The 22,340-nt window shown below is 40.2% G+C and overlaps 1 protein-coding gene across 2 annotated transcripts in view; it reads right to left on the bottom strand.

Annotated features, from left to right (window-relative positions):
- Positions 1 to 21,674, bottom strand: part of COL1A2 (collagen type I alpha 2 chain) — a 39,097-nt gene extending 17,423 nt beyond the window's left edge. The window contains exons 1-26 of one of the 2 annotated variants that reach the window (XM_048305368.1): positions 21,463 to 21,674; positions 19,293 to 19,303; positions 18,657 to 18,674; positions 17,958 to 17,993; positions 16,206 to 16,289; positions 14,840 to 14,896; positions 12,669 to 12,713; positions 12,519 to 12,572; positions 12,178 to 12,231; positions 11,749 to 11,802; positions 11,166 to 11,219; positions 10,855 to 10,908; positions 9,103 to 9,147; positions 8,853 to 8,906; positions 8,702 to 8,746; positions 6,591 to 6,644; positions 5,077 to 5,175; positions 4,947 to 4,991; positions 4,739 to 4,837; positions 4,108 to 4,161; positions 3,901 to 4,008; positions 2,985 to 3,038; positions 2,785 to 2,883; positions 1,870 to 1,923; positions 1,399 to 1,497; positions 588 to 641 (exon numbers count right to left, since the gene is read on the bottom strand). In XM_048305368.1, the coding sequence (XP_048161325.1) occupies positions 588 to 641; positions 1,399 to 1,497; positions 1,870 to 1,923; positions 2,785 to 2,883; positions 2,985 to 3,038; positions 3,901 to 4,008; positions 4,108 to 4,161; positions 4,739 to 4,837; positions 4,947 to 4,991; positions 5,077 to 5,175; positions 6,591 to 6,644; positions 8,702 to 8,746; positions 8,853 to 8,906; positions 9,103 to 9,147; positions 10,855 to 10,908; positions 11,166 to 11,219; positions 11,749 to 11,802; positions 12,178 to 12,231; positions 12,519 to 12,572; positions 12,669 to 12,713; positions 14,840 to 14,896; positions 16,206 to 16,289; positions 17,958 to 17,993; positions 18,657 to 18,674; positions 19,293 to 19,303; positions 21,463 to 21,532 (1,554 nt within the window). In that variant the 5' untranslated portion in view covers positions 21,533 to 21,674. The remainder of the gene's footprint in view (positions 1 to 587; positions 642 to 1,398; positions 1,498 to 1,869; positions 1,924 to 2,784; positions 2,884 to 2,984; positions 3,039 to 3,900; positions 4,009 to 4,107; positions 4,162 to 4,738; positions 4,838 to 4,946; positions 4,992 to 5,076; positions 5,176 to 6,590; positions 6,645 to 8,701; positions 8,747 to 8,852; positions 8,907 to 9,102; positions 9,148 to 10,854; positions 10,909 to 11,165; positions 11,220 to 11,748; positions 11,803 to 12,177; positions 12,232 to 12,518; positions 12,573 to 12,668; positions 12,714 to 14,839; positions 14,897 to 16,205; positions 16,290 to 17,957; positions 17,994 to 18,656; positions 18,675 to 19,292; positions 19,304 to 21,462) is intronic. The other variant, XM_048305379.1, reaches the window with a different exon arrangement.
- Positions 21,675 to 22,340: the final 666 nt, after the last annotated feature.

The following is a 22,340-nucleotide window of genomic DNA, read 5'->3' on the forward strand; positions in this document are numbered from 1 at the left end:
TAAATGATTATGTGCCGAAACCAAAGGTTTCTGACTGTGTATTTTGAACTTAACCATTTACTTGCAACAACTTCACAGCCAGAAGTACTAAAGATTCTTAAAGTTTTAAATTCTCATTATTGTTTTAGTTATTGCAGCACATTCATCCTTAAAGAAACTTCTTTTGGAATTACAGAATATAGAAATCTTGCTGATAGCATTTTCCCCACAGCAGACTGTTTTTTGGGTCCCTTAAATGGAAGTATTAGTAAGTTTCAACTATCAGTAAAAAGCTGGAAATTTACAGGGTTAATTAGAAACCATACACTGTGCTCTAAGAATTAAGGACAGGGAGTGCTGTTTTTTTCCTCTTTGTAAGATAAGACCCCATGATTAATTACCCAATTAAGACCCAAGAAGGGGAGCTTTCATTTATCCATTAAATAATAGCCCCCACTGACATGAAGCTAAAATGAATGCATTCCCAAGGGCTTTGCTAATTTCATCATCTATTCCTGCCTGCACAAGCCAATGCTATCTTATAGAGGTTCGGAAAATCTACTTTTTTTTTTCGCTCTGGTAGGTGATAAAGAAAACTATCCACATACCCGTGGGCCAGCAAGACCAACATTGCCTTTTTCACCAGGTTTGCCAGGTTCACCCTGAAGTTGAAAGAAAAAGATATAAAAGTTTACCAAGACTTCATATTAGATTCAGTTTAAACTATTAAGCACAGACTTACACTCTCATTGCCAGAAGATTTACTGTAATATTTCTTTAACCCCAATTAAAACACACACAAGTTCCATCTGTCATTTTGGATCACTTAAATTAGCTCAAAAATACATGTCTTTTCAAAACTCTATGCCTTTATGTTCTCATATTATAATTCATGGCACTCCATATAGTATCCTATGCAATACACTTTCTGTATGTTGGCATGTGTGTGTATGTACAGCAACACCCAAATCCAGGACATGATTGTTATCTGTGGCCTCTCTAGGACATGTAAATAACCCCACTGAAGTCACTGGTAGCTTTTCTTCAAAGCTGAGTGAGCTTTGGATATTGCTCCATAAATAACTGGTTTAATGGCCAAATTTGACAGAAATTTTACTGATGTGAATATACAGAAATGATAAAATGGACACGCTGAAATCATAAAATAGACATATATTATTCTAATCACTTGAATGTCAAAATATCCCTAACCTAAGAAAATTGCTTTTTCATTTCTTTAATCATATTTTAGATAGCTGGAAAATAACTTAAAACAACTCTTGAATGTAAGGGGATGCCATCCAACGAGCAGCACAGGAGGATACAGGGAGATGTGTTGGATTAATGATAGAGTTGGGAACCTACAGGTTGGTCTGGAAATACCTTCATAGTAATAGAAAGTTTCTGTATTGTACTTACAGTGGGACCTTTTGGTCCAGGGAATCCAATGTTGCCAGGCTCACCTCTATTACCAGCTGGACCAATTGGCCCAACTCTACCATCTGCTCCAGGGAAACCCTAGAAAAAGAAATCATATTATTAAATGGCTGAGGCAATTTAATTAGAGTTCAGCTTTAGGAGAAATATGTCAGGAAGCAAATGTCATTTAACTTTTCACCATTGTTGATACATCACATCCTTATGCATCCCTCCCTTTTTCTCCTTTTTGTAGAACTCTGTATTTCTGCTTCCCCTTCCAGGACACAAGCCTGATCTGAGATCCACAGAAATGAATGGAAAGGTTCAAGCTGATCTTGAGTAATACAATAGAAAATCTTGCTGTTTTTACAGAGCTGTGTTAGAGCTCAGTGCTGAGATGTCTACTCTATACAACTGTACTTCATTCTTTCACATGCAATGGGGGAACAGAATAAAAAGCAAGGTACTTACAACAGGACCTTCCTTGCCAGCAGGGCCCGGGCTTCCAGGCTGACCTGGGAGACCCTGAGAAAAGAAAAGTTTCATGTTTTTAGAAGGAAACCAACTCACCCAATACAACCAGATTTTTTTCTACATGCATGCATGCATACACACAGCGGTGCCAAGTTATCGATATACACTGTTTAAACAGGACTGTAAGTGCTATCACATTTCCACATGAAGCACACTGACTGTCAATTTGGTGGTGTGTGCTCCCATGCCAGTTGAAAAATCAGTGTAGGGAAAACCTGTTTTACTCAGAGAACTAATTTAGGCTCTGCTTTGGAGGATAGTGAGTTTCAACGTTTGCAGATGCCTAACATTCACATGTGCATTGCAAACTTTCACTTCACAGGGTAGGGTAGGGAGAGAAAGAATAAGGAGTATAAATGTAATGACATGAATATAATCTGGCTGCAGCCAACACCACTAAAAGTGAATGGCTGTTTTCAGTGAAATAATTTGCAAATTAAAAGAAAAATAATTGAGATCAGCCAACTCACATCATTTTAGTAGGGTTTGCTTTCCTTTGAGTTCATTAAAGAGGACACACACCCCTCAATTGTGATCACAATGATCACATTTTGTAAATAATCACAAGTGGAAGCCCCTTACAGAAGTCAATGCAGTATCCAGTACAAGAGGACAGTGCTCTATCACAAGGCAATCAAATGCTACCACAACAAAAGTAACTAATTTCAGTAAACATTTTGATGCTTCTTAACCATTCCTAATGGGATTTTTTCAATTGAGTGGTGGAAATGCCCTAATTGTGGTTAGCACATGCTGAATTTTGCAGTTGAATTCCTGAATAATTTTGTCCATTAATTGTAAGTAATTTTCTTTTTATGTAGTTCAAACTTATTCCACAGAGTTCAAACTTACTCTTGGACCCATAAGACCAGGCTCACCAGGACGGCCAGCATCACCACTAGGACCCTTAGCACCAACAGGACCACTAGCACCACGGTTACCAGCAGGTCCCTACAAAAGAAATACATAAAATTTTTGCAGAGGTAGCAAAAAGCATCACAAATCTGTATATAAAAGGTGGTTCAGAAAGAGTGACCCAGACAAAGTCTTACCATGACACCAGCTCTGCCATCAGCTCCAGGGAGACCACGAGATCCAGGTACACCCTGCAAGTCAACACAAAACAAATCAAGAAAGGGAAAGAAATAAATCTGTTCCTCTGAGGTGGATAGTGCTTGCTAGACTTCAGCCTTCCAAGCAGGTCTGCTGAATTTGAGGTAAGTGCACCTTTAAGCATACACACCTCAGTGTAAACAGGTATGGTGAAAGAAATCTCTCTCACTTCCTGTAGATTTCTTTAAATTCTAATCTGCTTGTATCATTTTCAGTGTTCATTGTAACTAACAGTGGCTCTAGCCAGCAGCTAGGATCCCACAGCCTGGCCCACACAGTTCCACATTCCCTGTAGAGAGTTACTGACTGACTCTGTACACCCTACCCAAGATGCAACACTGAATCCTTATCTCTGCCAAAAAAATATCTAGGGGGAAACACTGCAATTTTTCATATTATTTTCCTGTGAATTCTTTTTCCTTCATGAAGCTACATGCCTCCTGAAGTTCATGGCGTGGCTTTCTCACCCAATGAAAAGTTTACTAGGCATCCTTGAAGACACTGAAATGAAAGCTTTTGCCCTCCATTATGTGAGCCCATTGTCTGTTTTAAGCAGTTAAATCCCATCACAAACTTTTAAGAGTAATCAAAAGATAACTCACTAAATATTACACAGTGGATAAATCAAAGCAATCTCTAAATATTTCAGGGGTAAGATAGTAAATAAGCATTTATGCAAAGCAAAAATTGGTTTGGTCCCAACTAACCAAAAGGCTCAGAATTGAAAATTATCACTGCTTAGCAGCATTAATGTAAATTTAATTACTCATAATTATTTAATTTGCCTGTGGGACTCTAGATTGATTTCCACTTCTCTTTTTGCTTCTACTTCTGGAACATGAAAAGAAAACCTACTCTCAGACCAGCAGGGCCTGGGGGACCAGCAGAGCCAGGTTCACCAGGGCTGCCTCTCTTGCCTTCCTCACCACTAGGGCCAGGAGGGCCAGCAGGTCCAGCAGCACCCTATTTAGGACAAACAGAGAAAAAGAAGAAATCAGATGCTACGTTGCAAATATTATCAGGCTTTTGATTGAAAAAACCTTCATATTTTGCCATACTTACAGGCTCACCCTTCATACCACTTTCTCCCTTGGCACCAGCAGGGCCTGGTTCACCCTAGAGTCCAAAACAAAAAGAGATGACAGAATTAGGCATCATTCCAAAAATCTCTCTTCTACCTGGAGAGCTTACTCATGAATCAAAAAATTCTTTTATCATCTAATGCCATGCCTCCCTCTGTTGTGAAGACGGTCAATGAGCACAACTGTATTTTTGGCTTAAAAGGCACAAAACCAAACATGTTAAAGATGCTTAGAAATTACAGTATTTAACTATGACACATTTAGGGCTGGTTCCTCTGCTGAGGATACCCATTGAGGGCCTAGTTGTGAGATTGCTGCCACATCTCTCTCAATATTATCAGCATGGACAGAGCCTCACAGTGACATAATATTCTGAGTTGGAAGGGACCCACAAGGATCATCGAGTCCAACTACTCCTTGCACTCAAAGGGAGTGCAAAGTGAACCTTTTCAGTCTCAGCATCTAAAGCAAGTAATGAGACACAGAAATTATAGTGTAGCAAGAAATAATGTCTGCATTATAACAAAAATGTATCCAGAGAAGATCTTTTACAACTGTGGACACTGTGTCCAGTTTTCAAATGAAGACATGCAATATAGGAGGTCACTTACAACAAGTCCTCTAGCACCACTAGGACCAGCAGGACCAGGAGGACCAAGAATACCACGGGGACCAGGCAGACCAGGAGCACCAGCAACACCAGGAAGACCCTGTCCAACAGAGAGGAAAAAAAGATATTATGAACCCATTGTCTTTTCTGCTGCATTAACTGAATTGGGTTTTTTCAGATCAAAAAAGTGTGAGTGTAGTTGTACTTACAGCTGCACCTTTAGCCCCTGGAAGACCATTAGCACCAGGGTTGCCCTGTTAAAAAAGATAACAATACTGGTTAATTCAGAATCAAAAGTGCACACATCTGACAATAGATAAAGTCTGGCAAGTTACTCACTGGGGGGCCAACAGGACCACTGGAACCAGGAAGTCCAATCTCTCCTCTTGGACCAGCAGGACCAGTAGGACCAACATTACCAGCAGGTCCGATTTCACCCTGTTGGGGAGAAGGAAGAACCCTCTATCAGTGTACACAGTGTTACGGCAATAGTGAAGTAATCCTACATCAGCCTGGCATGAAGATAATCAGATCTGTATATTCCCACTTCAGAGGCCAGAAAGCCAAGCAGCTGAGAGCTTTTAATGAATTTAAAAATCACTCAAGTTGAGATGTCTAGTTAGGCTTCATCTAAGCTAATGGCTAAGACAGGAAAAACAGATGCTTATCCAGAAGGTTCACCAAAAAAATCAGAATTAGAATTCCAGTCTCATTTACATCCATGTGCCTCCAGAACTGGCCTGAGGTGCCACAGTATGAGACCTAACTGACCATTATCTTGCACTTTCAGATGCCATTTGCACAGATACAAAATGAAAAATTATGCCTGATCAGAGTGCTGTGTGATAGTGCTCAAAGTGGAGTAAATGACAGAAAAAAGGTTCTTGCTATTATTTTCAGAAGGTTGTACTCCCTAAGTCCACTACAAGAACCTGAATATAATGACAAGTTCTCTTCAGCAGTTCAGAGTTCACCCTGGACACGTAGACAGTCTTCTCTTGAAACTACATGCTATAACCACGCTTACACCTGCATTAGAGAAGACATGATGGTTTTCAAAAGTCTTGCCTTTTGACAAGAATAATCCGAATGGGATCTCAATTTTTTCTCATCTTCCCTGCAGTTCAAAATAAATTTCTAGACCAAATTATTGGTCTAGAAAATAATACTTTATTTTCTTCTAAAAGTGGACTAAGTTTTGTCTGTAACACAGAATAACATGGATTTTGTGGAAATGGTCAGCAAAATTTGGAAATGCAGTATATGCAATATACTTTCCTTAAATTCTCTGTCCTTCCTTGGACACTCAAAATATTGAGGCTCTTACCCAGGTAAAAAATGGTAAGATTTGAGCAATAAAGTCAATAATATAAATTATAGCCCGCAAGAGCAAAATGCTACTGCCCTAAACCTGAAAAATTGTAATGCAATTTCTGCATTGTAATTTCAAGGACTTAGACTGGAAGTAGCCCAATACTCAAATGCAGCTTCTTGGTCCTCCACTATCTCTGTAAAGTGATATTAACTGCTGCTTTGCTTACTTATCATGATTTGTGTCACCCTTGGAAGGTATATATATAAGTGCACCTCATAGGAAGCAGTAAAAGGATTATATGTCTTCTTAAACCTGCCCAACGTCAATCTTCAGCTGTGAAGTAAATGCTGTATTTTAAATTAGCATTCATATCTGAAGTTCTCCAAATACAGATCAGGATGAGGATGAATCTCCAGAGTAACTGATAAGAAAGTACTCTTAGTTCTTAGGGAGTGGGGGGTTTTTTGCTGCCTAGAAACTCTGGTTAGTACATTTCACCTTCACTGTCAAATGTACCAGTAGGTGCAGATGTTCATACCTTAGCACCAGGAGCGCCTGGGAAGCCTGGAGGACCAGCAGCACCAATAGGGCCCTGGGAAATGAAAGGGAAGCAGTTGTGTAAAGGTATTCAGTGACAACAGAAACAGCTTGCTTATTGAAGTAAACAGATTAAAAAAATGCACATTTATTTATTCCACACATTACCACCTCAGAATATGAGTTTGTCTTTTGCAGTTCCAAACTGACAGATTTGGTTCACTACAGTTAAAGCCAGGTCAATGCTTAAACAACATTTGCAGTGCAAATTAAGCAAGAATTGGTAAAACCTTGCCTTGAGGCCAAACACCTGAGAAAGAACAAACAGAGGATGAGCAGAGGCAGGCATCTGCAAGGCAAGATGACTGATTCTACTATGTCTACTTGTTGCTGTGAGATTTATAATTACATTTGGACAAAGTTCCAACGTACCAGACATTACAAGAGAAGATACACTGATGGATTCATAGCCTTTATTTTTTAATGCATACAAATAAAAAGGGATCGTTTTTCTTCAATTATTAATTAAACATCCAACTCATTAATTGATATTGGGAATTGATATCTACTTTTTTGTGAGCTAACATCTTTCAATTAGAAATATTTATAATAAAACTGCCTCACAAATCCAAGGTAATAAAACGGGCCAGCTGGTATAACAAAGAGGAATTAGCTTCAGACATTCTATAACCTACTGTATTACAAAGGGGGTACCTGGAATTGTTGCTGGTTTTGCATTAGCAAAAAAAAAAAAAGACCAAATCCTCTTTAGGATATATTTGAAAGCATAAAGTTCCAGAATTTTCATTGCAATGACTTTTTAACATTTTAAATTCCAAGTGGAAAGAAGGATAAAACATTATTTCTGTCTTAGTTTTAAAAAATGAGTGTTAATAACTGCTTTGCATAATATTTATGGTATCATAACCTAAGTATGTGTAAAATAACTTCAGCCTGGCACAGACATTGGGACATAATGCAACGCTGTGCCCATTGTGAATAACAACCTATGCAATCAGCAGCTTCAGAATATTTTTCCTATAGCAACTCAGTTTCTTTCATTCATAATGTCTTCAGCTAAAATGTTTTGGTTCTACTACATCAGATCTTAGCTGTAAGATCTCTATTTGCCTGCAAATTAAATGCCCAATCACATATTTTTTAAACACTCCACATGGAAGAACTGAAGAGAAATTCACAGCCATCCTCACATTCTACTCTGTTAAAGCACAACAGGTGTTTGAAGTGACAAGGGGTATTAAAATCAACTTTGGCAAAACAGAACCAACTACAGCTTCATCATAGACTCGGTTTTTGAAGGTAGGAAGAAAACCACTATTAACTATTATTACTATTGTTCTGGTGTATTCCTGATTTGTTTCACAGTGTCAAAACAATATCCTTGTACTCATATTTATGTGGCTGAGATAAATGAGGTTTCCTGAAATCAGGGGTATATTATGGCAACACTAACTCCTTTTAAATGGACAAATCTCCATTGGATTAGCTCTTATTAGGATGGTTACTGTTTACCCGTCAGATCAGGAGAGTTGGATCTTGCAGGCCTTTCACACTAGCTCACAACTCATGTATCAGTGGTGAATGAAAAAAGGTTAGTGCCTGTTAGCCTGACAGGAAAATGCTGCAGGCACAAAGCTATGTCCTGTTGTGCATATATGATTTACAGGATGTATATAATTATAGCCATCTGTAACATGTGCATGGTGTATACCTGTTAAAAAGTAGAAAGTCTCTTTAGTTTTGGGATGAGAACTGTTCTGTTAGACTGTTGGAAATGAGAATTCTGTGCATTGGCTGTTTCCCAGTGAAATGTGCTGGGAAACCTCATGAAATCACCAGTGCTAACAAGAGAATATTTGGTTCCTTTGAAATGGATGTGTTTAATATAAATCCTGAGGCTCTCATTATATTGTCTGCAAAGGGTTTATGTTTCACTAATTCTCTTTGTGATGGTCTGATAAGCAACAAATAACTGTGTTAAAAACATCAACACAATCAACTTCTTACAAGTCCAAGAAATCCTCTAAAAACAGGAAGAGAAGCACAAAGCCTAATGGAACCACACTGTCAAAAAGCAAGACTGAAACTTACAGCAGGTCCAGTGGGGCCAGTGCTACCATCACTTCCACGAGCACCCTGTGAGGAAAGAACATGATAAATAGTTTGCAAAGAGAGCTGACTATCAGAGAAAGCCACAGTAAGTGGCTGGTTCATGACGACAGACAGATGGAAAGCCACTTACAGCTGGTCCAGGGGCACCTATTCTTCCTCTCTCACCAGGGAGACCACGAGCACCCTGAAAGAAAAATTAACTCATTTGTATCTTTTCATTGAACATAGATATATAGATTTTTTCCCTCTGCTAAGTCATATTACTATTACATTAGAGTATCTGGGTATCTGAAGTGTCAGTAATGACAAACATTGAAGAAAATACTGGCTGAACTATATCTATCAGATTGTAATTTCCCACAGCAGCAGTGAATACTTACAGGTTGTCCTGGGGTACCATTTTCACCAGGGGCACCAGGCTCTCCCTATGAAGAAGAAAGTTTGGAGGCTTAAGTTACTTAAAGGATGCTTTGGACAGATAGCATAACACTATCAGAGAGATTTTCAGCTTCTGAATCCCACTGTCTGTGTTTTCTGTAGCACTTTATAACATAGCACTGTCTGTGTTTCTGCATCACAGTATACAACAGTAACACATCAAGTCCTGAGAGTGCAGAGACTGCCGTTGTTCCTGCATATACTGGAACACAGCCAGATGGAATCCTTTTAGAAGGGGAGGGCCAGAGAAAATTGTTTCACTTGCTCAGCTTTCTTTACCCCCGTTCTTTATGCTGACATCTACTCCGTAGTACACACTTAAGAGATTGGACCTGGATAGTCAACTACCAACACAGATCAATCAGCAGCTGTTTTTTAGCTAGAGCAGAAGCAGAATGATGCTTGCTTTTGCCTTAGATTAAGGTGACGAAGTCCTCTCAAATGGCTTAAAATAAAGATCTGCCTCAGCTATTTTTAACTTAAGACCAATAATACTGAGTATTTGAGTAACAGCCATTAATACATGGCTCCTCTCCCTTTAGTAGTGTATTCTCAACAGCCTTCTCAACAGGTCTAGGCTGGTCTACAGTGACACGACTCATCCTAGAGCACTGGTATCCTGGATATACCTGAATGCACCTAGTCTTAAATGCGGCAAAGAGTGCAAGTTTTTGCCTTCATCACTGCTTTCAGCACAGTTATATCATGAACAACCCTGATTAAATATGCTGGTGTTTTCCAGCACTCTTACTTGTAACTGTTCTATCCTTTACTTAATTGCTTTATCTGCTTTAAATCTCCAATGACTGGACAAACTCTGCTATCTAAACTTTTTCTGAAGGTTAACAACTTGCAGTGATATTGAAGAATGCTAGGATACAATTAAAAACCCTATAACCACGTCGTGCTAAGCTCTTAGAAACAAGCAAGATGGAGAATTAGTATTTGAGTTTTTCATTGTTATATTAGAAGTTTGTGAATAAAGGTCTCCTGTGAATCAGTCAGGATTTCCTGTAACACGATGCTGCAATAGTGAATTTTTCAAGAACACTATTAGGCACTGAGGTGGAATGGAAGAAGAAAAAAAACTAAAAGAGAAAGAGTTTACCAGAGATGTTTCTAGACTATATTTCAGAATATATCTTTAAGAGTGTTTTTTTTTAAGGCTAGTGTTCAAATGTGCACTAATATGAAAATGATAAAAAGAAACAAGACTGTGAGGATCAAACAGCCTTAACTCAGCACTGCATCTATCCAGATTTTTAGCAGAAAGCCTTACACTGACCATGTGTCTCACACAAGTTTTGTAGAAAAATGAAATGTTGTCATTTTAACGTGCTTTAAAAAAATCCCACCCACATGCAGGATACAATCCAGAGAAGAGGAGAGATAGCAAAATCATTCTGAAGTGCTGCTGAATAGTCAATCATTAAGAGCCCAGTTCTGCAGCCTTTATTCACTGAAAGCAGTAACTTGCTTATTACAGCTGGACTGAGGGCTCAAGAATAGGGCCCCAGGAATGTTTTCTCGTGACAAGGTGTGTGTATTTGTTCTACATGGATCCACTGACTTCTAGATTATTGCAGCTGGGCAATGTTCAGTGGCAACCTGGAAGACTGATTGGATGGGAATTCACATGTCTTTTGCTAGAAAGAGCTACAAATGCATTCTACATTTTCAGATTTCATCTTTACCTTGCTGCCAGGAGTACCGGGTTGTCCCTTTTGACCATCCAGACCATTGTGTCCCTATATTGAGTAGAGAAATAAATATTGATACATATATGATTTTCTCTCAAATGGCTATATGCAAATCCTTCCTTTCACACAAAATTATTTCCTAATGCAGTCTTCTGATTTTTCAGAAAGAGTCTTTCATATCACGCAATATTAAAAACTTCAAAGAGGTTCATGCACTCTTCACTTTCAGAGGATTTCCAGCGGTTTTCAGTATGCTGCAGCATTGTTAGTCTTAAATATTCAGGGAAAAGTATGTATGTACTCACCCTAATTCCCTTAAAGCCAGGCAGACCAGGAGTTCCAGGGAAACCACGAGCACCCTAAAAACACACAGTGCATGAATGATTGTCTCTCGTATTATACAGTAGAGTTAAAAGGAAAGATGATGAATAAGTCTTTCAACACAATTAACAAGTAGATTTGGGTCATTATCATTCAAATAAGGAACAGAATCTAGATCCTAACCTCTCAGAACCAGACTTATTTCAAGACTAACAGTAATCCACCTGATTTTTCCAGTTCTGAACCACAGAAATTTCATGCATTACCATGTGATAGAACAGCTTTTTAAACTTTCTCTGCCAAGGTGCCTGCTTACCTGCTCCTGTGTAACTCCTCACTATGCCACTTCTGTTACTCATTGCATTATATATACTCATTTAGTGGGAACAGGGCAGGGAAACAAAACAAAAATACAACTATATGATATCCCTGCAGGTAAGGACTGTAATTGTATTAATCCATATAAAGAATATTACTAGATCATTAATGTGGTGAAATTCAGAAAGGTTGTTAGGTTTCATTAATTAGTGAACTGGTTTGTACCATATTCAGTGGATCACTACATACCTGAGGGCCAGCAACACCCCTCTCACCAGGTCTTCCAGGTTTGCCAGGGTGACCCTAAAAAATCCAATAAAGATGCACTAAGGAGGAAAGCTTTTATAAAATAACAACACAAACCGTTAGGAAAAAAGAAAATACATTGGCAAGGCTTCTCTTTTTCTATAAATACAGGGAGACTGTTAACTTTCAAGTTTTCTTCTCCCTGTATTCAGGAAGTTAAATAATATATTTGGAGTGGTTTGGAAGTTATCTGATTTTCTGTACAATCCGAACCTACTGCATCTCTTGTACCATAAAATAATTAATTCAGGGACTTATTTATTTAACAATGTAAAAAATATGGTCAATAGAATTCTTAGCTTAACAATAACCTGGTTGCTAGACTTGAATCACCACCCCAAAAGAGATGAGAGACATTTAATAACAACTTACATCTTCACCAGCCTTTCCTGGAGGACCAGGGGGACCACGAGGACCCTGGGGACCCTGTTAAAAATAGATTGAGGATTACTTAAAGCATCATTCTTCACACACATCTTCCCACTGTTTTCTGACTTGAGTTGGGGTGTAGTTGGAGACTAACTGACTTTGCAGTTTATGATTCCAATTGGAGAGAGCCTGAATCTTAGTGTTTAGCTCTGTTTCTGTAACAAGATCAAGCAGGAGTATCCAAACATTCAAAGAAGTGCACATGGATAGGAGAAAGGGGCCTAAGCATTACAAGCCTACTTTGGTGTGCTATTCCAGTGTCTGTACATGAAACCTGTACTTACTGTTTGACCAGGTTCACCAGGCTCACCAGGAAGGCCTTGGAAACCAGGAGGACCCTAGAAAATAAGGGAGATATTTTTAGTTTCCAAACAAGGTAATTTGTAATTTTACAGGTATGTCAATGTCAGTAGGAGAGATAAGACTGTACTCACAGGGGGTCCAGATGCTCCAGGTGGGCCTCTGGGTCCCATTAAACCCTAGGGAAGAAAAATTACAAAACCTTTTTAAAAACGTCACAATTATATAAAACGTATCTGTAACACCAATTCTCAGCATTCCTAAAATACTGGTTAGCATCACAGTTTTCATTGTGCAATGTTCAAATGAAGTCAGAGGAAGTTAAGAGATTTGCATGAATTTGCTCAGGCAGTCCAAGTGCAAACATCTTCCAATGGCAACAAACCAGTGCCAGAATCCAGTGCAATGGTTAGGAATGTACCGTTATGGCTGTGAACTTTATGATTAGGTTTCTTAATCTATTCTGGCTTGTTAGCAAGTGAACTGATTCATTCTTTAGTGAATTCTTCCTTCTACCCTTCCTGTGCAGAAATGTCCAGAGTTTAAAGATGAGGGTCATAACGCATTATGAAAGGCTCTTACACATATTGTGTACACATCTATTTCCAATAATGATCTACTTCTATCTAAATATTTCATTGTTTTCTGTTTTTGATTACATTTTCTTCATTTCACTTGCAAAATAAGTCACTAATATACTCTCCTTGACATTATTTAGAATTTACATGTATCTTGAAAAAACAGGGTCAGAAAATCACTTCTAAAAAAGGAAATTTCTGCAGATTAGTGCTCTCTCTTAACAGTTTAAGATTTTAAGATTTACTAAGCAAGCAAACAATTGCGAACCAAAATTTAACTTGGACTTGTACAGTCCAAACAAATGATTTAGGAGATGTTTCAACAGAAATCATTATGTTTTTAATTGTTTTTAAAACTTTCTCGGAAAGTCTTTTAGATTTTCTCATTACAAGATTAAAATCATATGCCAACTTTTCAATGGCTTATGTAGCTTTCCCATAAGACTGAATACCTTTTATAAAGAGGAATAAATACACATTAATTCCAGGCATTTACTCATGAAAGTTAAAGCAATGTTGTGGATATGAAAATATGCAGTAGTTCTAGGAAAAATAACTGTTTCTAGTCTGAATCGTATGTGCTGCATAAATCCTGTTAATTTCTTCACAAATTAAATTCCATAAATATTTTTCCCTTCACAATCTTTTACATATTCTTTGTGAAACTCAAAACTTCCTCAAAATAGGTAGATTCTACTGCTGTTTCTGTCAAATGAACCTAACTGGCTCAAAAATTGGAACTTAGAAATTGTGACACCTCAAATAAATCCTCATCTACGTTTTCTGAATAATCATCAGACACTGAGGGCAGAACTTGATTAAAGGCACTCCTATTTTCCTATATTTCATAACTAAGTGGATGCCAAAGTATTTTCCAAAATCCCTGTAATATTAGAGTATTTTTGGAAGTGGAGACAAGCACTTGACCAAGAATAACCCTGGTCATCCTTCATCCTGCTGCTCACCCATCAGAGGCACTGTCTGTGATGTCAGCGTGTGTGGTGGATTTAACCCATATTCTGCTATCTATGTACACTGAAAATATTTGCTAACATAAGAAAGGGTTAGAAATTCCTATGGAGAGGCAATAGACCCCTTAAATTCCATTTGTTCATAGTATACAGTGAGCTATATTCTGAGTAGTCCTCAGAATAGCCTTATAGTACCAAGTACTAACATTCAGATGTTGAGAACCAAATGTTGTGGCCCATTTCCTAAAAAATCTGTGCAATTCAAGGATATCAAAAGAGTTGTACAGCCATGGAGGAAAAATCATCACCAAATGGAGACAAGATGCTGAGTTACTTTTTAGGCCTGTGTCTGTTTTAGAGAGCAGCTTTACAGTTAATCTCATTCATAAAACACAATTTTCTGTCTCAATATGGGTAAAGTAATACTATATCAAAGTACATGTGTTATCTAACATCAGGTTATGAGACTGATAAATTGACTCATAGAAGTGTGGTCAACAGAGTTAAAGACAAGACCCAGCAGTGCTATATTGGAGATGAATATACAGATCCAAGACCATATTTCAAGTCCTAACACTATTTAAAACACTTTACATCATCATAAATTAAAGGATCAGTTTCCAGTCAAGGTCAACATATGATCAAACCACTAATTTTAACACTATTCTTTTCATTAATACAGCTGAATTAGTGTCAAAGGAAAATTCCTAAACACATTATCCATGCGAGTTACCAAGTGCTATGTCATATACCTACCATAGGTCCTGGGCCAAAATCTGCTGCTTTAGATGGATCATATTGAGCAGCGAAGTTCTGTAGGTAATAAAAAGGTTGAAATGAAAATACTAAGAATTTTACTTCAAAAAGTATTTTTAATCAACATTCTACATGTAAATATCATCTGATTTGTTATACTTGCTATGGGGTTTGTTAAAGCAGCATATATATAACTCAGTAAACACAGCCCTATTATAAACACATTTCTATTCACTTATTTCCAAAAAGACTTGATTTTACTGGGAAGGCCCTTTCAAACCTAAATATCTCTGCACAAGTGATAGAGAGGCATTGCAACAGTGTGAACTGAAAATTAGGAATGGAAATTCAGTGCTCATTTAAAATTGAAAGCTTTCTTGAAACTCTCAAATTATTCTGCCTAATTTCCAATAAGGGAAGTTAAGCAAAACAGTGAAAAAATATGCATAAGTAAAATTCATGTACCAGCCCTGAGTAACTATTGCATGAAGTGGGCCCTTCAGCTTCAGAAACATCTGAGAACCATGCAGCCTCAGAAACACTGCAATGGATTTTTGATATTTTATCAAAATGGAAAAAGGTTCTCCACAACACAATCAAAATGCCTTTTCTTGCTTGTTTTATTAATGTAATTAAAATAAGAAAAATTAATGAAAACAGTTTGATATTTGCAACCAGCAAAATAAACTATTGCTGTTCACACTGAAGTCAAAAGAGCATTCTTCCATGCAGAAGGACTTACTAAACTTGATCAATACAACACTGTCTATGTCTTCATGCTCCCTGTGCAAGCTAATGTCAAGCAAAGAGTTAAATCCAGCATTCTACAGAGAGTACACGATGGACACTTGTGCACAAAGTGTGTACACAACAGCCCATTTACAGTTCTGCAGGAGAAATACAGAGAAAGAAAAAATTCTAATGTACGATAGTCTAAAATTCTGCAGAACTTTCAATTGATTTTTTGCTTAAGGAATTGTCTTCTTCAGCTTATTCCAATACAGTTGCTGTCTCTTGAATCCAACCACAAAGCTTTCTTTTCCCCATCTACTTAACAGCACTGCTTTCATTTAGTTGATTCCTAACCCATACACATTATCGCTGTGTAAATTTAATGCTAAATCACAGGGTTGATTTGCTCGTCTTCCTAAGTCCCTGTTGAATACAGAATCCATATTTTCCATGGAATATATACACCCCAAGGACAGTTCCACTGGAACCGGGACCATCAATTTCTTATGGCTCGCAAGAGAATGTTTCTTCCACTCTTCAATTCAACAACAGTGTTTTTCAGAAGAGATAAATTTCATCTTGGTCACAAAGCACAGCTTATGAGTTCTGGTAATAGAAAGTTTGGATGCCTTACTCCGCCAAGACCTGGAGGACCAGGGGGCCCTGGAGGACCTGGTAGACCATCTTCACCATCTCTGCCTGGTGGACCTGGTGGACCCTAGAGTTAAAAAGAGAATTATACAGTGAAAATTAGAAGTGGCTGAAGAAATCTCTGATGTGGTAACTTCTCTAACAACCAGGCACCCACAGCACACCCTACAGCAGCGCTATATATGCACAGTTAAGGATTTCAATAAATGTTGAGAGAATAAGCATAGTCTGATTTTATGTTACCTTGCTACACCTTGTATCAGATACATACTGGAGCTTCATATTTGAGAAGATTTATGGGAGCAATATTGGATTTATGCTACCAAAACGTCATCTCCAAACTGGGGAGTTTCACGTTAAGTGACAAACTTTGGACTTAGGAACCCCAAGTGACCCATGTGGACCCACACAGCCTGTTAGATCCTGAGAGCCTAAAATTTGCCCAGCTGAGGATTTGAAAAGGTCAGCCCTACTGATATGAATTAACATGAATCCAGAGTTAGTCCAAGGTCAGTTTTTAATCAGTATAGACTGTTTGCTGGTACAATTGCAAATCCAATTAAAATTAAGCAGTGCTCTTCTACAGATTTTTGATACTGTCCCTCTGCTACCACTGTCAGAACTTCTTTTACAACAGGTTGAAATCATCTGTGTTCAGTCTGGTAACATCTGTCCTTACATTCTTTCATCCTCAGTACACAAAGGTGGTCAAGTTTTGGCATCATGGCAATTGATGTGAGGTATTTAATTTGTTAAGTATTTTGGACCCAGTTCAGTACTAAATGAAATCCATAATAAATAGATTTCTAAAGAAGCAAAATTAGGCTTGTTGCCTTCAGAACAAAGAAAGCATCTAGTTTCATTAAACAAATTTAGTTAGTGGCAGCCCAAAGCAAATATCCAGCTGACCACACAGATATAGTCCTCCTAATAGCTTCCATTACATTTGTCAGCATACCATGATCTCAGAAATCTTCAAGAGCTCCCTCATCAGTACTACGGCATTTTCATTTTCAAAAGATACAAAAAAAGACACGTAACTACACACAACCCAGATAAGTATGTGAATTTCAGAATATCACTTTACAAAAAGCAGCAATGATGCAGAAGCAAACAAAAAAAGCAGATATCAGCAATACGAATGAACATTACAATTAAATTATTCAACTGTCCTTATTTATGGTTACTTTTGCAGTAGAGCCTTTAGCAGTATATTTTAGCAGCATCCACTTTGACTGGCAGAAGCTAGATAACAAATGCCCAGCTGCCAAGAAAAGAGCTTTTCCAAAACATCATTGGAGGCATAGGTAATGAACGATCTTCAAAACTGGCTTAGTCTATTCAGGTTTTATGTAGAGAGCTTATCCGTATACCATACTGTTCAAAGATTGCATCTTTACATGTCAACTTTTCCCTCTGCATTTCTATGCATTATTTCTACTGTGAGCAGCTGGAAAAATGTTTTTCAAATCATCACTTGAAGAGCTAGGCTGTGCTATGATTTCAATCACATCTGTTCAGGCACAATGACCACAATTAGGCTGATGAAGTATTGCCACGGCAGAATTTGGTACATAGGTAACCTGGTTTTTTTTTTAAAATGAAATTGCACATGCAAGCTTGTATGGGTAGAATCATTTAATCTCACAGCAATGCTTAAACTTAGTTTTTTCCTACTGGTCTTTCAACAAGTACTGTTCAAAGATCACAAGTAAATGTCAATCTAATTCCTTACCCTTTCTCCCTGTGGCCCTTTGTCTCCTCTAGGGCCCTGCCGAAAGAAAATAACACTTAATGAGTTACCATGGACATTTTCCAGGACAATACAGGGAAACAGACACATTAATAATAGAGTACATTAAAAGGAAAAGAAGGTCCAACTATTTTCCACAGACAGCATATTTTTGTCTGCAATAATCTACTGGAAATAGATTAGCCACTGCCACTATTGTGTGAATTAAACTGTCACTGCACAGACCGCTGAAGTACTTGCAAAACTGTTTTTTTTTTCCTACTAAATAACTAGTTCTAGTTTAACTGCAGTAACTTTTAGAAATAATACAGAATCTATTTTGCCTTTTAGACCTGTGTGGATATTGTTGTACTATTCAATTCATGTAAATCTTTCCAAAGGAACTCTATTTAAATAAGAATGATACTTTGATGCCATTCAGGTCTTGGTAGGCTTAGTTCTGCTCATAGGTAAAGCACCTTTAATTCAATATTTGAATCTACCCTGGTATTAAGATGCAACATTGATTGTTCTCTCCTTTTTACTACCTATTCATCTCAGCACTACAGCTATTTTCAGAGAACACTGAAAATAATCAACATAGTCAATTTTCCTTTCATCCAATACTCAACAAAATATTAATCTGCTGAAGACTACCTGATATCATGTTCATTTACACACAAGAAAAATAAAAATGCTTACCTTCCGCCCTGCAGGTGCCTGGAAAAAAATAAAGAAGAGAATTTAAAAAAGAAAGTTACAGTTTCTGCCAGTATTTTAAACTAAAATAATGCATATACTTAGACTCATCTTCTTACAGAAGTATACTTTTTCTCAATACAGTATATTTAACTATGCTCTGTGATTTAAAATTACTTTGAAGGCAAGTTATATATAGCAAAGATGCACGTAACTGTATTAACATGTGTTGAAGACTGACAATATTATAACTGTTACAGCCTAAAATATTGGAATTAAAAAAAAAAAAAGTCACACCTGAGCTCTTTCATAATCCTACTGTGCAATGAAATCTAGACTGTAAAACTGGCTTTAAAGTAGAGTCATCTCCAATCCAAACTGCCAGGTACAATGTCCAAACAGCACTGCTCCGTTACTTTCCCCTCGTGGTCTCTACACCTATGAAGGCAGTCTCTTAAAAAGGCCGTCCCACTTGAGAAATTGGGGTGGATACCTTTCCAGGCAGTGCCTTCAGGATTTAATCACCACTTTTCCACGACCATCTTGGGAGTAAATGTTAGAAAATAATACTGCCACAAGAAGCAAAGCCTAGCCTGTTAATTGGAGTGTTACATATTAGATTAAAAAAATTATACTGACCTCACTCACATCTGCAAACAGAAGGGAAAGAAAAAAAGAGATAATTAGATATCAAATATTTTATAAGTTTTAAATTTTAAACTTGCTTTAAATTAAAAATTAAATTTGCTGCTTTTTATTCAAGATGAAATTTTGCTGATTTTCTTAATGCAATAAACATTTTCTTAATATAAGTTCTTACTTTTAAGATGATTATCTTAGATTGGAAAGACTCACAGGTGAAATCGCCCTGTATTTCAAATTCAAAACAAACTTGCTAATGAAATCAAGACAAGTAATATGGCTGATACAGTAAAAAGGCAGATATCAACTATAAACCTGCTCTAAACATGTTTAAACATAGCGCCATAGAAAAACCCCCACACCTATGTATTATCATATATGTGTTCATGCAAGAGATTAATAAACCCACGCAGACTGTCATGTGTGAAGATATTAAATTGTAGGAGTAACCTGAAACTTTAATATCAATGGCCCAATCTCACTTTTTATGGGGAAAGGTTCTAGCCAAAATCCCTATTTCCACAATTTCCTGTAAAACTGTGTAACAGGGAACAGTTTGAAGCTATTTAATGCCAAATTGCAAATAACTATCTCTGTATGTTATGTACCGCTAAGTGTGAGCAAGCTCTTTTTTCACTAGCTGGAGATACAAATTTTCTGACTTCCTTAATTTTTTAGAAATTAAAAATCTATTTTGTCTCAAACTCACTATAATAAAAGAGTCTTACATCACACTTAACTGCCAGCAATTTAATAGCACCACTAACTAACAGGTTGTTGGATGTTTTTCCACGACGTGTCACTTTGGCAATGTATGAGCACACTAAATTCCGATGATTCGTGCAGTCCAGAAAAAGGTAACAGTGCTGAAATGCTGAAAGCACTGGAATTCCGCCGCAGTACACACAGACTGCCTGTGCTAACCCAACATAAAACTAAAGCCATTACTGCCCCCAGGTGCCGGTGACAACGGCGCCCACCCAAATTCCCTGCAGGAAGCGCGGGGCGGGCGTGTTCGGGGACCCCCACACGAACCGCTCCGTCTCCTTTGCGAAGGCCGGGGTTGGGCGGATGTTCCCAGAACGCCCCTCCAGAACGGCCCCGCCGCTGCCCCCCGCCCCGACGAGGGCGACCCGGGGCACCTTTCCGTGGGGGGGCATCTTCCTGGGGGCTCCCAGAGCCAGGAGCGGGCAGCGCACGGCTGCTCCCTCCCGCCTCCGCCCTGGAACGCGGCCAAACCCTGGGTCAAAGCCACGGTGGCCAGGGGCTCGGAGGATCCTTCACAGGGCGCTGCCTCGCAGGAAGGCTCCGCTTCGCCCCCAGCCGAGTGGTGGGGCGCGTTTCCCTCCCATCTCAGTGTGTGGGGTGCGTGTGCGGAGGGGGGGGTGTGCGCTTCGCTCGCTGCGATGAGGGAGCACTACATCCTCATCCAGCGAGAGGCGGAGAGCTGCACTCGCTCCTTTTTCGCACTAGCGCGGAGCACTGCTCTTTCCCTGACTCCCTCCTCCCGCCCCATACGGCCCTCCCCTCCCCGGAGCCCGGCGCTCAGCGTGCGGGAGCGCCCCGGGCCCCGGGCAGCTCCGCCCGCCGCGCCGGCTCCGAGCGCGCCCCGAGCGGCCCGCAGGGGGCGCCCCGCGCGCGGAGCGGGAGCGGGCCCCGCTGGGAGCCCCTCGGAGGGAGTGCAGGGATGGATGAGCCGCTGCTCTCCCGCTCCCCCCGGCTCCCTGCTTCGGAAAGCGCGCCCGAAGTCTCACAGAAGTGCAGCCTGGGTTCTTCCGCTCGCCGCAAGCACTCTCCTCCCAGCCCGCATTTGTATGTCCTCCCAGCATCTGCGCTGGAGATGAGGCTTTGCGTCCTCCTACGAGCCCGTCTGGGGCGGGGCGGGGGGGAGATTGTCCCTTTTTTAAAATGTTTCTTTTTTTTTTTTTCGTAGATGGGGATCTCGTTGGCCATTTGCCATCTTTTTCTGAGGGAAAGAAAGAATCTAGATTCTGATCTGGGACGGAGGTGGCAGTTTATGAGCTGGTCTCTATCGCTTGGGAAGCGGCAACTCCCCGTAGACTGCCGTGCGTGGGGCGGGCATCGGGACAAAGCACAGAGGGTCGGGACAAAGCCGGACAGCCACCCCTGCCACCACCCCTGTCACAAACAAGCAGAAAGCACTTACGTTGGCCTGTTGCTAGGTATGAAGTTACTGCGAGCAGCAACCAAATCCGTGTATCCACAAAGCTGAGCATGTCTAGTTGCAAGACATGCAGACTCCTTGTGGTGCCGAGTCGGTTGGTTAGCTATCGCCTGTGGGACGCAGGCATACAGTCTCGAGGAGTAACTCCAACCTTAGCAGAAACCTGCTGCCCGGGACGCTAAATTAACCCAGCCCCGGTCCGCCCTACTTATACCGCAGGAGGGTCCCGGCGCCGCCCCGGCTGTCACGTGCCCCGTGTCTCCAGCCCTCCACAGCAGCCTTGGCAGCGGCAGTGGCGGGGGGGCGGCGACGCTAAATTGGTTCCATGCTTTGAGGACGTGGACACTGAGGCTTTCGGAAGGAAAATCTGACTCGTCGTCTCTTTTTTTTTTTTTTTTTTTTTTTTTTCCCTTTTCTTTCCTTTTTTTTCCCTTCCCCTCAGCCGTCCCACGCCCCTCTCGCCCCGCTTTTCTGGGAGTGCGGCCGGGAGCCTCGCCGGGCAGCCGGCTGGCAGCGCCCCGACGGCGTTCAAAGCGGGAGCTGTCCAGGGCCTGCGGCGCCTCCCGCCCCGCGGGGAAGCGGCCGGGGACGAGGCTGGATCCCAGCTCAACCCCTCTCCGCAGTCCCACTGCAACCAAAGGCAAAAGGCGACGCTCTCCCCATCCCCTAGCACGACCCCTCTAGCACGGTCACTCCGGTCCCGCTCCCCTGTCGTTTTCCCGCGGACAGCGGGTGCCGGGGACACCGACAGCCCCTCAGCCCGCCCGCAGCCCTCGGCGGAGCCCGTTCGCGTCCCGGCGGTTCGCTTTCCCCGGGGAAGCATCTCCGGCCAGAGCCCTGCCAGTCTCCCCTCCCGGCTT

This window comes from Corvus hawaiiensis, chromosome 1 (assembly GCF_020740725.1).
Source record: "Corvus hawaiiensis isolate bCorHaw1 chromosome 1, bCorHaw1.pri.cur, whole genome shotgun sequence".
NCBI lineage: Eukaryota > Metazoa > Chordata > Aves > Passeriformes > Corvidae > Corvus > Corvus hawaiiensis.